Raw genomic sequence first — 13238 nt, 5'->3', positions numbered from 1 at the left:
GAACTGAACACAATGCTACTTCAGATGTACTCTTTAACAGAGGAGGCTAAAAAATGGGATTATAATCTCCTTATTACTTAGATACCACTCTTCTCTTAATGTAGTTTACTACCCTAAGTGGCACGTTTTAAGGAATTTCTCATGTAAGTTCTTAAATGGTTAAGTCAGAATACTAAAATAAATGTTCAGATATCATTGTTCTCTTAAATGGATTATGAATTGAACAATCGTTTGGAAAAGAGTAATTATGATATAAAATGAAATTCATTATTCTTTAAAAATGGTCATTTTCCATCACTTCTATTTATGCTATAATTTTTAATAATCAAGAAAATAAATTAATTAATAAAGTATTTCTAAAGTTAAAAATAAAACCAATTCCAGCTTGAAAATCTCAACTAGGTCACAATATTTAAATTATCACTCACCCTTCCATCTTTATCCACTCCAGCTATCTGTCCAGTTGCAATCCTAATTTTGTCAGGATGTACAGCAAGGCTAAAAAAAAAAAAAAAACCCCCCAAAAAACCCAAAATCCACATTAATAGCATTAGAGACAGCATTCCAAAGAACAAAGATATACTTTAATATCAACATCTTCCAAAAAGTATTTTTAGTTTTATTATCTAATTATCTTATTTTCAATTTTAAAAATGATTATCATATTAACATCTAGCACATACCAAATGTCCAATAAATGTTTAATTGAACTGAAAAAAAAATTCAATTTCATTATCTCTTTTTAGCCTATGAAAACTAAAGAAATGTAAATGCCATATCAGAATCTTCTTCTTAAGCTGCATCAATGCTATGTATTAAATGAACATAGTGAAATGTTTTTCTACCAAAAGTTTTAAAAAAAATATTTCAAGAAACTAATTCATCTCTGATACTTAATTATAATTTCAGTAATTAATCACTAAAAAAACTTGATAATATAAAACTATTATTACAATTATCTGGCTAAAGGACAGACATCAAATTTTCATGACATCGGTATAGATTTTGGCAAGCTACTATGAGACAATGTTAGTTGATGCAGCAATGCAAAAAACATTGTCCTTCAGCAAGATAATTTCAACTTCTTTTGTTAGTCTACTTCCAAACCATATACCTTTCTTCACCCCTCCATCTGCTTAAGAACACATATTTTTTAATAGCTCTTATTGCATAAGCTGTCCCTGTAAAGTAACGTGACACAAAACTGTACTTTTATGGAACCAATTAACAACATCAAGTGGGCTCTGCTAGGAGATAAAGACATAATGACTAGAATGGGAATGGATAGGGCAGGGGTCCTCAAACTATGGTCTGTGGGCCAGATGCGGCAGCTGAGGACGATTATCCCCCTCACCCAGGGCTATGAAGTTTCTTTATTTAAAGGCCCCCAAAACAAAGTTTTTGTTTTTACTATAGTCAGGCCCTCCAACAGTCTGAGGGACAGTGAACTGGCCCCTTATTTAAAAAGTTTGAGGACCCCTGGGATAGAGGAAAAGAAAGATTAGAGAAATTATTAATAAAAATTCAATAACAGCATTAAAATATGGTAAGATTCAGGAAAATAAACAAACAGTGGCATTTAATTTTATAAACATAATGAAAGAAAAGTGACCCAAATATAGGTAATATGACTAAAATATTATCTTTTTTAAAAGAAATACAGTATATGATGTGTTTATAGATATCGCAGAAAACCATGCAAAATCACATATAAAAACTCATTTGGTGGGAATTTTTTAAAAAACATGTTTTTATAAAGTTCATTTTATCACCTCTTCTCTCTATCTTTGGCATTTTAATTTTCTTAGTATAACTGTGATTATATACTAAAATTCAAATCTCAGGCCCATAATTCAAATTTGGTGAAAAAAAAAAAATTGACTTGTATTTGGACCAATATGATAATTTTGCAATACATTTATTGACATAGAAGAGGATAGTAGCTGTGACCTGACATATTCCACATTTTTCTTCAAAAAGAACATACTAATTTTCAAATTGCATATAATGACATTTTTTATTAAAATGTTAACTAACAACTGTCTCTAGAAGACTTTTCAAAGCTTGCCATTAGTACCAGTAAAGCTGGTATGATAAATTACAAAGAATAGATGAACAAGTTTTGACTCATGTATGTGGGTACTTTAAAAATTTTACTTTATTTTGCTATCACTCTTCTTTGGAATTCATCAAATTTACATTAGAATTTCCTACATTTTCCTTATGAGTCTTCATCTTGTTTGGAGAATCTACAATGAGCCTTTAAAAACAGAATACAAAAAAAACCCAAAACACCACACTGTTTAAGAAGAGGCAACAGTCAAGAAATACCAACCATTTTACACAGTCTGTATGACTCAGGTAATGTCTCTGGGTTCTTTCTTCATAATTAAACAAAACTACTACTGAAGCTATGAAATACACTATTTCCCCGGTAGGAAGAAGGTAAACATTGGCTCGACAATCTTTTCCCCGATAGCCATATCTTTAAAAAAAAAAAAAGTCAAGGTTTCTAATAGATATAATTGTGAAATAAATAATCTAAGTCTATCTTTGATTCATCTTTATCATGTGGAAATTTTTGAGTTAACATGTTTTCTTCAAGGAATGAATGATCCAGGAAGTAACACAATATAAAGAAAATGACACTGGCCTGAACAGCAAGAGATCTAGTTTCTATCCTCAGATCTGTTCCTCATTATATATCACTGGACTAGCATTTTAACTTCTTTGGCCTGCTTTTTTCTCATTTATAAGATGAAAAGTTTGGACTAAATGATTTTTTTTCTTTTAGTTTTCTTTTAGCACTAAGAATTTGTGATCTGTTCATACATGTGAATGCTAACAATTTTAGAGTTAAAGAGAAGAATTCAATATGGGATCGATTTGTTTTTTAAAATGTAGATTATAAAAAATAAATTTTTTTCTGAATGTAGATTGTGCCACCCATTAAATGAAACTATGTTTACTTTATTAGCACAAAAGGGATATATATATTCTTGTTCTTGCCAAAAAAGTGCCAAAGCTCTGGGTAAGAAATATCTCCATACCCAGTTAGCTCTCCTGTGGCTTCTCAAGGGAGAACTGTGAGTGTTAAAAATGCTTAGTTTTGAGCAGCTATAAGGTACTTTTCTGCATTTGACAAGGAAGGGAAAAAATAGGCTTGTGGGAAGATTCTTCATTCCTTGATACTCAGAAACAACAAATTGGGAAGGAGAGAAATCGAATATACTAGCATTAAATGGACTGGATAGGTACAAGCAATCTCAGTCTCCAGCATAATACGTGGGAGATACTGGGACTGTATTTAAATTGCTGCTCAAGAGAAACTGAGTTTCATGGTCTAGGCAATGTGCTAACAAAGAGCTGACATTTCATATATGATAAAGATAAAAGGAAAAATTATGAATCATTTTACAAGAAAAATGAAGTAGGTGATACTAGTAAGCAAAAAATGCAGTTGAGATCAATATATTTTTGGCATAAACTCAGAACTATACTGTGAAATATTAATTTTGATGGATTTAAGTGATTTCTAACAAAAATTATCATCAGCTGACATGTCACACATTTTAAGATTTACAAAGTAATTTACATGTATTATTTCATTTGAGCCTCACAAAAACCTAGTAAAGTAGGCACTTTGCAGATAAGGAATCTGAGACTTGGAGCATTAAGTGACTCACTCAAAGTCACAAAGAGGGTAAGTGTCACAGTGGGAATCTGAAGCTAGTTGCACTGTCTACAAATCCAGTGCTCTTTCCATTCAGAGATTCTTAAAAAATCCCCCAGCTTGTAGCTGGTGCACTAAGAGTGATTTTTTTTTTTACATTTTAAAATGATGGGTGGATTTTTTTTTAAATTGTATCAAAATTCTAAGAAACAGGATGGACTAGATCTCACCCATAAGCTGCTGCTTGCATCCCAGCCACACATTATTTAGTCTCTAAGAAGAATATGCTTTAAAAAAGAGAAAGCAAACAAATTTGCTGCATAGTAATACAAGAGGATACGCCCACTCCAGTTTAAGCTTCTCAGGAGGCAGTTCAGTTCGGATGTCATCATAGCTGTTGACATCAGAGGGAATAAACATTGTGATTGGCCGACCTCTCATGAACATTTTGATATATTCTCCTTCTGTAGGAAAAAAAAGAAAAAAAATGAAATCTAATATACTTGCCAAACAGTTAATTCAAATGGAAAACCCGAACTGTTAAAGTTGAGAGAAAATATGTAACAAACATAGCCATTTCAAGAGTTTGTTTTTTTCTTCATTAAATATAAATTAATGTTCAGAGGACATGATAGTATTAAAAAGTGGAAATCACTATAAAACAAGAAAAATATTTCTATTATGAAAATAAGGAAACTGCTTAAATTAATTATAATGATATAGAAAGACTAGAAAAACTACAAAAGTAAAAACAATTCATGATTTTTTAAAAAAGGGAAAATCTTAGAACATATGGATTCTATAAGGGGAAAAGCAAAGCTTCAGGAACTAAAATAAAATACAATCCACACTAAAAATCAGATACTAAAGCAATACCTGGGGAGGAATTTACACTATACCTTAAATACTTAACCCAGAAGTTCTCAAAGTAGAGTTGAGAATGCTTGGGGGTCTCTAAGGTAAAGGATATGCAAAGATAAAACTATTTTCATAATAACATGGCAATGTTATTTGCCTAATTAAAATTTCCTGTTTTCCAACTATTTATCTGTGAGGCCAGATTTACTTCATATACTTCAACCAAAACAACATATTGCAACAGATTGAATGCAGAAACAGATATAAAAATCCAGCTGTTTTCTATTAAGCCAGACATTAAAGAGATTTGTAAAAACATGTGAAACAATGCCACTCTTCTCCCTAAAAAAATTTTTTTTTGCTTTGGAAAAGTTATTTTTCATTAAAAATATATTTATGTTGAAATGTAATGGGTTTGTTATTTTAAAATAAATTCTTATTTTTAAAATGTCTTTTAATTTCTAATATGGTAAATACTGATAGACATGACCCATATATACTTTGGGTCCTAAATATTTCCAAGTGTCAAGAGATTGCCAGACCAAAATGTCTAAGGGTTGAAGAAGAATTCACAGGCAGTATGTTTAGGTAATAGAGGGGGAAAAAAGAAACAATTTTTCCTCAAGGAGCTTACTTTATTAAGCGAAAAAAACATGTATGCACACACACACACACACACACACACACACAAAATGTATGTAAATACGAAGTGGGAAGAAGAGAAAAAGAGAAAGGGGGGGAGAAAAGAGGGAAGGAAGACGGGGAGAAAGAGATAAAGGGAGAATGCCATCATGTAAGAGATCAAAAGGTCTCCGTAGGAAAGAGCAATTGAGCTGAGCTTTGAAAGAATCCAAGAATTATAGAACTTAGAGGTGAGGAAAGGACCCAAGCATGGGTCCTGTACAATGGCAAAAGCGAGATGGAATGTTCCATGTGAGGTTAGAAACAATTTCCAAACATTTTTATTTTATCATAGGAGCAAGACGAAACTATTGGACCTTACAGAGTACTGGAGGGATATGATTAGACTTGTTTTAAGAATATCATTTGGTAGTAGCACAGAAAATGGACTGGAGAAGGAAGAAATTTAACTCAGGTAGTTCAATTAAAAATTTGTTGAAATAGTACAAGCAAGAGGTCTGCCTGAAGTAAAGCGGGTAGCTATGTAAATGGAAAGAATAAGATATATGGGAGAGATGGTTTAAGTGCAGGACTGGCAAAATTTGGTGAATGAACTGACATGTGTGATGAAGAGGTGGGAATAACTATTCCTTGTTTTCAAGGACAATGGTAGTCTGGACAGAAACAGGGAAGGTCAAAAGATTGATGGGGAACTTGAGGTGAATTGGAGATAAAGGGGTTTATATTGGAGATGTTAAAATTTGAGACGCATATGGCATAACCAATTGGAAATGTTCAACAGGCAGTTAGTTGGGTTATGTGGGATTGAAGGAAACAGATACCATAAGCATAAGCTCTAAAAAAATGGGCTGAAATGGGAACATTTGGGAAATAGCATTGGGGGGATAAAAAGTGAGTAAAGAATGGGGTTTAAGTGGTTGAGGAAGTTAAGTGAGGGGAATATGAAGACCCTTATTTTACTTCACAATTTTGCTTAAAACCAACGCTGTATCTAAATATTTAGCAAAGTATTTTTTACTAAATTGCTAAGTCACTACCAATAATTAATAATTTCTACAGTTATACGTTGGGACTAAAAGAAAAGAATATGAAGGTGAGGACAAACATTAAGAATACAAATTTATTTTCAACAATAAATACTTATAACATCTTGCGATTTTGTTTCTAAACAGAGAATACAAAGACAAAAATGCATCAATCCCTGTTCTCAAGCTTATATTCTAAAAGAGAAGATGTACAAATATGTAAAATAAGTATAAGGCAGTTTTGGGGAAAAGGCTCTAAGCAACTACAGACTAGTGGTGGTTGTGTGCTGAAAAGCAGCGAAGAACAAATGGAGAATGCTTGTAATAGTATGAAAAGTTCAAAATTATTTTTATTCTAATTCTCACAGGGAATCTGGCTCTAGAATTAGAGTTAATAACTGGCCAAGGATCTCCTACGCCAAAATTTTAAACCATGTTCTGCCTATATTATTTCTAAAGCCAAAAGTGGGTTCTAGTTCCTGCTGCTTTTCCACACAATTGAACTTTGATATTGATTATCTCTATTTCCTTTCATATCCCAATACTTCTGCCAGAAAAAGTTTTAGAATTAAATTTTTCCTCTTTGAGGGAACTGTTCTGAGTCTAGCAAGCTCTAGGCAAGTCTGGCAAGACATTAGGAGCAAACACTAGACTTGTTTTCAAACTACAAATATTAAAACCTTCTCTTGTCCTTTTCTCTGGTGAAAAGACTAGATGACAGGGTCACATTTCAAAAAAAAAAAATCATTTTTCAAACCAAGATACAAAAAAATAGCAACTACTCCCACTTGGATAAAGTATCAAGTACAATTTAACACCAATGAAAATACCATGTTCTCAACCCTGCTTTCTTTAAGATAGAAGTATTTTTGCTTAAGAATCAAAAGTTAAAAGATTATGTAATGATCACCTATGATTGACTTGGCTCTTCTCAGCAATGCAGTGATCCAAGATAATTCGAATAGACTTGGGATGGAAAGTGACATCCACATCCAGAAAGAGAACTATGGAGATTGAATTTCACCTTTTTTTGTTTGCTTTTTCTTTCTCTTTTTTTTTTTTCCCCTTTTTAGTTTGATTTTTCTTGCACAACATGACAAATATGGAAATATTTTTTAAAGGATTATACATATATACCTATGTAAGACTGCTTGCTGTTTGGGGAGGGGGGAGGTAAGGAAGGAAAGGAGAAAGAAATTGGAACATAAAATCTTACAAAAATGATTGCTGAAAACTTTCTTTACAGATATTTGGAAAAATCAAATACTATTAAGGGGGACAAAAGAATCAAGAACCAAAGCTAAGAATACAACACAGTACAACATTTGTGCCAAGGTTCCCTTAGTTATTTCCATGATCTCCATCATTGATCACTCTTATTCATGACTTCTTAGCATATATGTACACACATATACACTCAATACATATGAAGTTGTATGTTTATGTCATCTTGCTATCACGCATTTAATTTGTATGTTGCTAGGCAATATTTTTTCCTCTCTTAAGAGCCTCCATATCTTGGCTGATCAACCAACCAATATACCTATCTATAGCAACCACTACTTTGACAAAGAAATAAATTGATTGCTCTGAAAAAGGAGTGGGTTGGGAGCAATAACTGAAAGGGAGAAAAAATAAAACAATCTCAAAATCAGGGCAGTACAGAAAGAACTTGGGATGTTAGGTTCCAACCCACCAGGGACTTTTTATGTTGATGGAAGGTATGCAGGAGAAAACTGTTAGCTTATTAACTCCCTCTTTCTCCAGGGTTTACACTCGTGCTTATTAAAGCTTTAAAATAACTTACATAACTTTAGCACGAGGAGCATAGCAGGAGTTGGGAGTTGAAAAAAGAAATGAAAAGTGACTGATACATTTGTTTCTAAGCCTCCTTTCCAGATTCAGTGACAGTTATGGACTGAGTGGAGGACACGAAGCACATAAAAGTAATATTCCAAGGAAGAGAAAAGTAAAAGGAATTTATTTTCTTATTCAGTAAAAAGAAGGAATGGGAATCTTCCAATGACTGGGGATGAGTAAGCAACCTCTTACCAACTACCTGAATGACACTTATTTGTGTCAGACGGGGACAGTATAAAAATGAAGCCATCCCTTTACAACTGGGATCACAAGTGATAAGATGAAGCAGAGCCTAAGTGGTCAAGTAGTCCAATTACATTTTAGAGATCAGAAAACTAAATGTGAGAGGATAAGTGATTTGGTAAAGACAACAGAAAGAGGCCTGGAAGGAAGGCATGTATACACATCTCCTGATCAGAAAAGGAAGAGATGGAAAGGAATTAGAAGCCGGGTCTCCAGGATATAGAACATCTCCTGGAAATGGAAAAGATAGGGAAAGAAAAGAGAAATACATAGGTATGATAAATTCTATTATAAGTTTCAGGAGGCAACCAGTCCTTCACCCCCCCCCCCCCCCCCCCCCCCCGATAAACCAGTATCAAAGACGTAGCATGGTATGGTGAAAACAGTTGGCAATTTCAGGGCTGAATCTGGGAGTCATTGGAGTGGAATTAAAAAAAAAAAATCACTCTGAGGCAAGTCATTTAGCCTTCTTTGGATTTATGTTTGCTCATCTGTAAAATGGGACAGTTGTCTTTTGGGACAGATGAATAATGAATAATTCTACTACCTTCTGTATGGATTGGACTAGCTAGAATTTTAAGTCTCCTGGCTGGGTTTCTATTATACAAAGATGTTTGACATGATGAAATCTGAGCTATAACACGAATTGGTATGCGATTATGGTTGCTCCAATCTTCCACTTTGCAAGTGACCTCAAAAGACGTTACTGTGTAACATATTCTAAGAAATCAAATGGTCTCAAGCCTTGGCTATGAATAACTAAGGGGGCAATGAGATAAACAAGGTATACATCTAAATTATTAACTGAAGAGATAAATGACATATTTTAATAAAAAATTCTGATGAGTCTCAGTAAATAAAATTTATTTAAAAGTAATGTTTGATAAATTCCAATAAGACATGTAACTTGGATAGTCCCTTTGAGTCTGTTATAATGGAATGCAACCTATTCTAATTCTTCTGTCAGCTTTATAACCCTTTACTTCTTTGCAGTTATGCATAGCATCATGGATTTAGAATCAAAGGAGAGTTAAAACATCATTAGTACTTCAAATTGTTCACTGTAAGGATGAGGAAAGAAACGGAGAGAGGTTACATGACTTGCCTATGGTGTTCAATGGGAAAGTTCAGAACAATTTCCATTGTGTATCTCAATCACCTTAGCCCTGATTAATAATAAGACTTCCTGCAGGTTGTTATTACTTTGGGTTTTGTCTACAGGTTGTAACTCTACGTTCTATTTAATTCTGTTCTACCCAATGCTTTCTGAAAAAGCTTCAATATTAAATACTCACTCTGAGCCCTGATCTTTCTAAGATAATCATTTAGTATAATAAAAAGTGTCTTGAATCACTTTCCCCCTCCCTTACTGGTATGCTAAATGAAAATAATTTTCTGTGTTGAACTATCTACTTTTAAGATAAATACATAAGAATTGTTTGAACTTAAATTTATTTTGTCAACAGCATTTACATTTCTAAATTCACAAGGCATACTATGCCTCCCTCTCCCTCGTGTAACTTAATAGATGGAGGAAAGTTGTTAGCAGGATTCAAAACTGTTTTAAATATATATGTAAAAATTACTGATGTGGAAGTGTTAACTATTTTCTTACTTAAACTGCAAAAAAAAAAAAAAATCAAAAGACAGAAAAGATATGACCTTCAACATATATATATATATATTTTTTAATGTATTACATACTAGTTATGCACACAAAGAAAAAAAAACAAACAAACATTATGCACAGAAATAAGCTGCAGCGTGCATATGTAACATGCTTCCAAGTTGGACCTACATGCTTCAATTAAATTTGCAAAGTAACTCAGGCAGAAATAGTTCCTGAAGTACACAATTTGCTTAAGCTACCAAAAAGAATGATCATTGTACATTCCAGAATTTATAAACAGTCCACTATCTTTTTGGTGAGAACAAGCCAGAAATTACCAATAGCCACAGAATATGCAATTTGTTAATATAAAAAAAAGAGAGAAAGAAGCGTTTTGCTTTATATCGTCAGTTCTTGCTTCTTAAGAAATTGGCAGTTATCAATCATAAAGCTGGCAAGAAAGAAAAATGAGGTCCTAATAGAGAGGAAGTCTATTAATCTTTTAAATGGCTTTTCTAGGTCCCCTCTCTTTCCCCCCCAAGAACAAAGAATTCAAGCCAAAATCTTCTGGGCCCTGTGACTCTTCTCCAATGTCCTAATTTTCAAATTTCATAGGAATAGATTGTCATTTTTAAAATGAATTCAAATGATGCATTAAGAATACTGTTTCTACTATCAAGGAAGAAGAGGTCAGATAACGAACATGAAAAGCCAAATAAAAGATTCAGAAAATAATTAATTTAGAAAGCAATTAGCATAATGGCTTATTCTTACCTTGGCTGTTTTTTTCACGAGTTGACATTTTTGCTGGTTATGAAACACAAATAACATTTCTTTAAGCTATTTACAAAAACAAAAACCAAAAAACCTTCCCCTTTCTGACAATTATAACATATATCCAAATATTTAAATAAATAATACTTTACATTTTTCTTTTTTTTTTTTTAAGAAGGTATTGACTTATTTAGATTCTGAAAATTTTTTCACAAAATACCAAAAATGACTTCAACATTTTTCTTCAAATAAGTCCAAACAAATTTATTCTTAAAAAAATCAACAGATTGATTGATAAATCAGTCTCTCTAGATTATAGTCTTTTTATTTACCTTGATTGATGACAACATCCTTATGCCTGAAAAAGGAATATAAAAATACACAATTAATTTACTAACATATTAAAATTTCATATTTGTTTATAAACATCATGGAGTACTAGTAATACAATAAGTGAAGAAATAAATACCTAATCAATTAAGTTTGAACACATAGAAAGTTTAAATGATAACTGATCTGGAAAACATAATCACAGAGTTTTAAGTAAATGAAAGACTTTAATATTGAGCTGACTTAATATATATCAACATATAATCAAGGTTTTCTATTGGTTACAACAAATGTACAAGTGTAAAGTCTGGGTCAGCTCTCTTGAGGCCTCACCATCACCCAGAATTCCTGACCTCTTCCTCAGCTCCACAAAATTTTTAAGAGTTAGCAAGTTCACAAAATTTAAAACAATTTAAACCTACAAGAAATATGGACGGAAATATACTAGTTGACTTCATATTGCTTGTGACATAGTGAATGTGCATATTTCAATTTTTCACAAATCCATAACCTCTGGATATTCTCTTCCACCCACCCACTGCTTGTTATGCTGTGTGATTCCTCTCCATCCTTCCCCATCGGCCCTTCACATAGCACCTGGAAAGGCCACAGAAGCCTGCTGATCCTTGGTTCCCATGGCTAGCCTGAACAGTTTTCTTTTACAACAGAGGGCTTTTCTGAATTAGACTTAGGGTTTTCTTAATGTAGACAACTCCTGGTAAAGAAATTCCATCCCCTTGTGCATCTTGATCTGCCATTTATCACCCTGATGGGCTGCCTAAGGAAAATGAAAGGCCAAATGACTTGTCTAGGTATCCCTGACGTGAAACCAGCTCCCTCTTCATCTCTCCTACCTGCACACTCAAAATAAGCTCCATAATCCTTGAATGTAATGGAGGGCTTTGACTTGTGTATAAAGAATACAAACTGACTATGTGACCTGAGGCAGATCCTTTCATGTCTCTTAGCATCACTTACCATCATTTACAAAATGAGGCAAGTTAGTTGGAAAAATATATCCTTTCCCTTCAACTTTATGAAATAAAACTCCAACAAGCCAAAAAATGATTAGCTTCCAGAGGATTCATTTAAAAAATTTTTCATTTAAAATGAAAAATTTAAGGACAATGTAATACTTACTTGTCTGCATTTTTAATAACTTTTGATATTAATTTTGACGTTGAGGCTGCCCGCAATAGCTTGTTACGACTATCTTCTGAATTCTCCCATGTACTAAATGATTTTTCAGCTGCAGACGATCGTTTTATGCTTTAAAAAATTAAAAATTATTTCAGGTTGAATGGAGCAATGATATAATAGTTTAAGTAGCAGAGCACAAAAGCAGAGGAAAAATTTCCTTAAAGCTGATTCAGAAAACAGAAACAAGGATTAGTTAGAAAGTTATGACTGGATGAGTATAATTAAACAAAGCAAGTGCAAAATGTTTTTACATCCTCCTCCAATATTGGAGATTTTCTAAGGAAACCATTAACTTTTTGTTGAAAAATCATACAATAAGGATAAGGATGATAAGGATGGGGACTTGAGCTATGATTTCACTGGCATGGACAATTCCCAGCTGAGGAAACTACTACTTCTAGTGTGGAATGGCTACTTCTCTGCAACTTGCATTCTCATAGTACTGCTCTGAACAAGGAGAGTTTAAATGACTTGCTCAGGATTACAGAGGTAGTTTGTGCCTGAGAAAAAATTAGAGCCCAGGTCTTCCTTGTTTCAAGGCCAATGCTTCTTGAAACCACTACCCATGTGAGAATTTTAACAAGAGGGGGTAACATATTTTACAGAAATTCCTCTACACACACACACACAACACACACACATATACACATATACATATATACACAACACATACATACACACATCCATATGTATCTACATATATTCCAAATACTTTGTGGATATATTAAAACTGTTTTTTTTTTTTTTTTTTTTTTTTTTTTTTTTTTTTTTTTTTTTAGTAGTTTACTAGATTGGTAAACAGCTGCTTTCTATTAAAATAGCTTTATTTCAACTCATAAATAAGAATGGCAGGTGAATTTCCAAAATTTAAAACACTACATCAGGCAGTACATCACATTTATCATCTGGGTTATGAAGTAGGAAACTATACTGTGTTAATTTAACAAAAAAAGTTACAACAATTTGTTTTGTATATAGCATGTTATAACTGAAAAACATTCATCTCTACCCCCTCACCCCCAGT

The 13238-nt window shown here is 32.9% G+C and overlaps 1 protein-coding gene across 4 annotated transcripts in view; it reads right to left on the bottom strand.

The window, feature by feature from the left end:
• The window catches only part of EML4 (EMAP like 4), a 144282-nt gene that overhangs the window by 54107 nt on the left and 76937 nt on the right, over positions 1-13238 (bottom strand). For 2 of the 4 annotated variants that reach the window (XM_012540246.3, XM_031950406.1), the window contains 6 exons: positions 12155-12283; positions 11017-11042; positions 10685-10717; positions 4014-4137; positions 2336-2485; positions 429-498 (listed from right to left, as the gene is read on the bottom strand). In XM_012540246.3, coding sequence (XP_012395700.1) covers positions 429-498; positions 2336-2485; positions 4014-4137; positions 10685-10717; positions 11017-11042; positions 12155-12283 — 532 coding nt within the window. The remainder of the gene's footprint in view (positions 1-428; positions 499-2335; positions 2486-4013; positions 4138-10684; positions 10718-11016; positions 11043-12154; positions 12284-13238) is intronic. The other 2 variants (XM_012540247.3, XM_031950407.1) reach the window with 1 other exon arrangement.

The sequence above is a fragment of the Sarcophilus harrisii genome, chromosome 2 (assembly GCF_902635505.1).
Source record: "Sarcophilus harrisii chromosome 2, mSarHar1.11, whole genome shotgun sequence".
NCBI lineage: Eukaryota > Metazoa > Chordata > Mammalia > Dasyuromorphia > Dasyuridae > Sarcophilus > Sarcophilus harrisii.
This window is presented reverse-complemented; position numbering and strand designations above follow the sequence as displayed.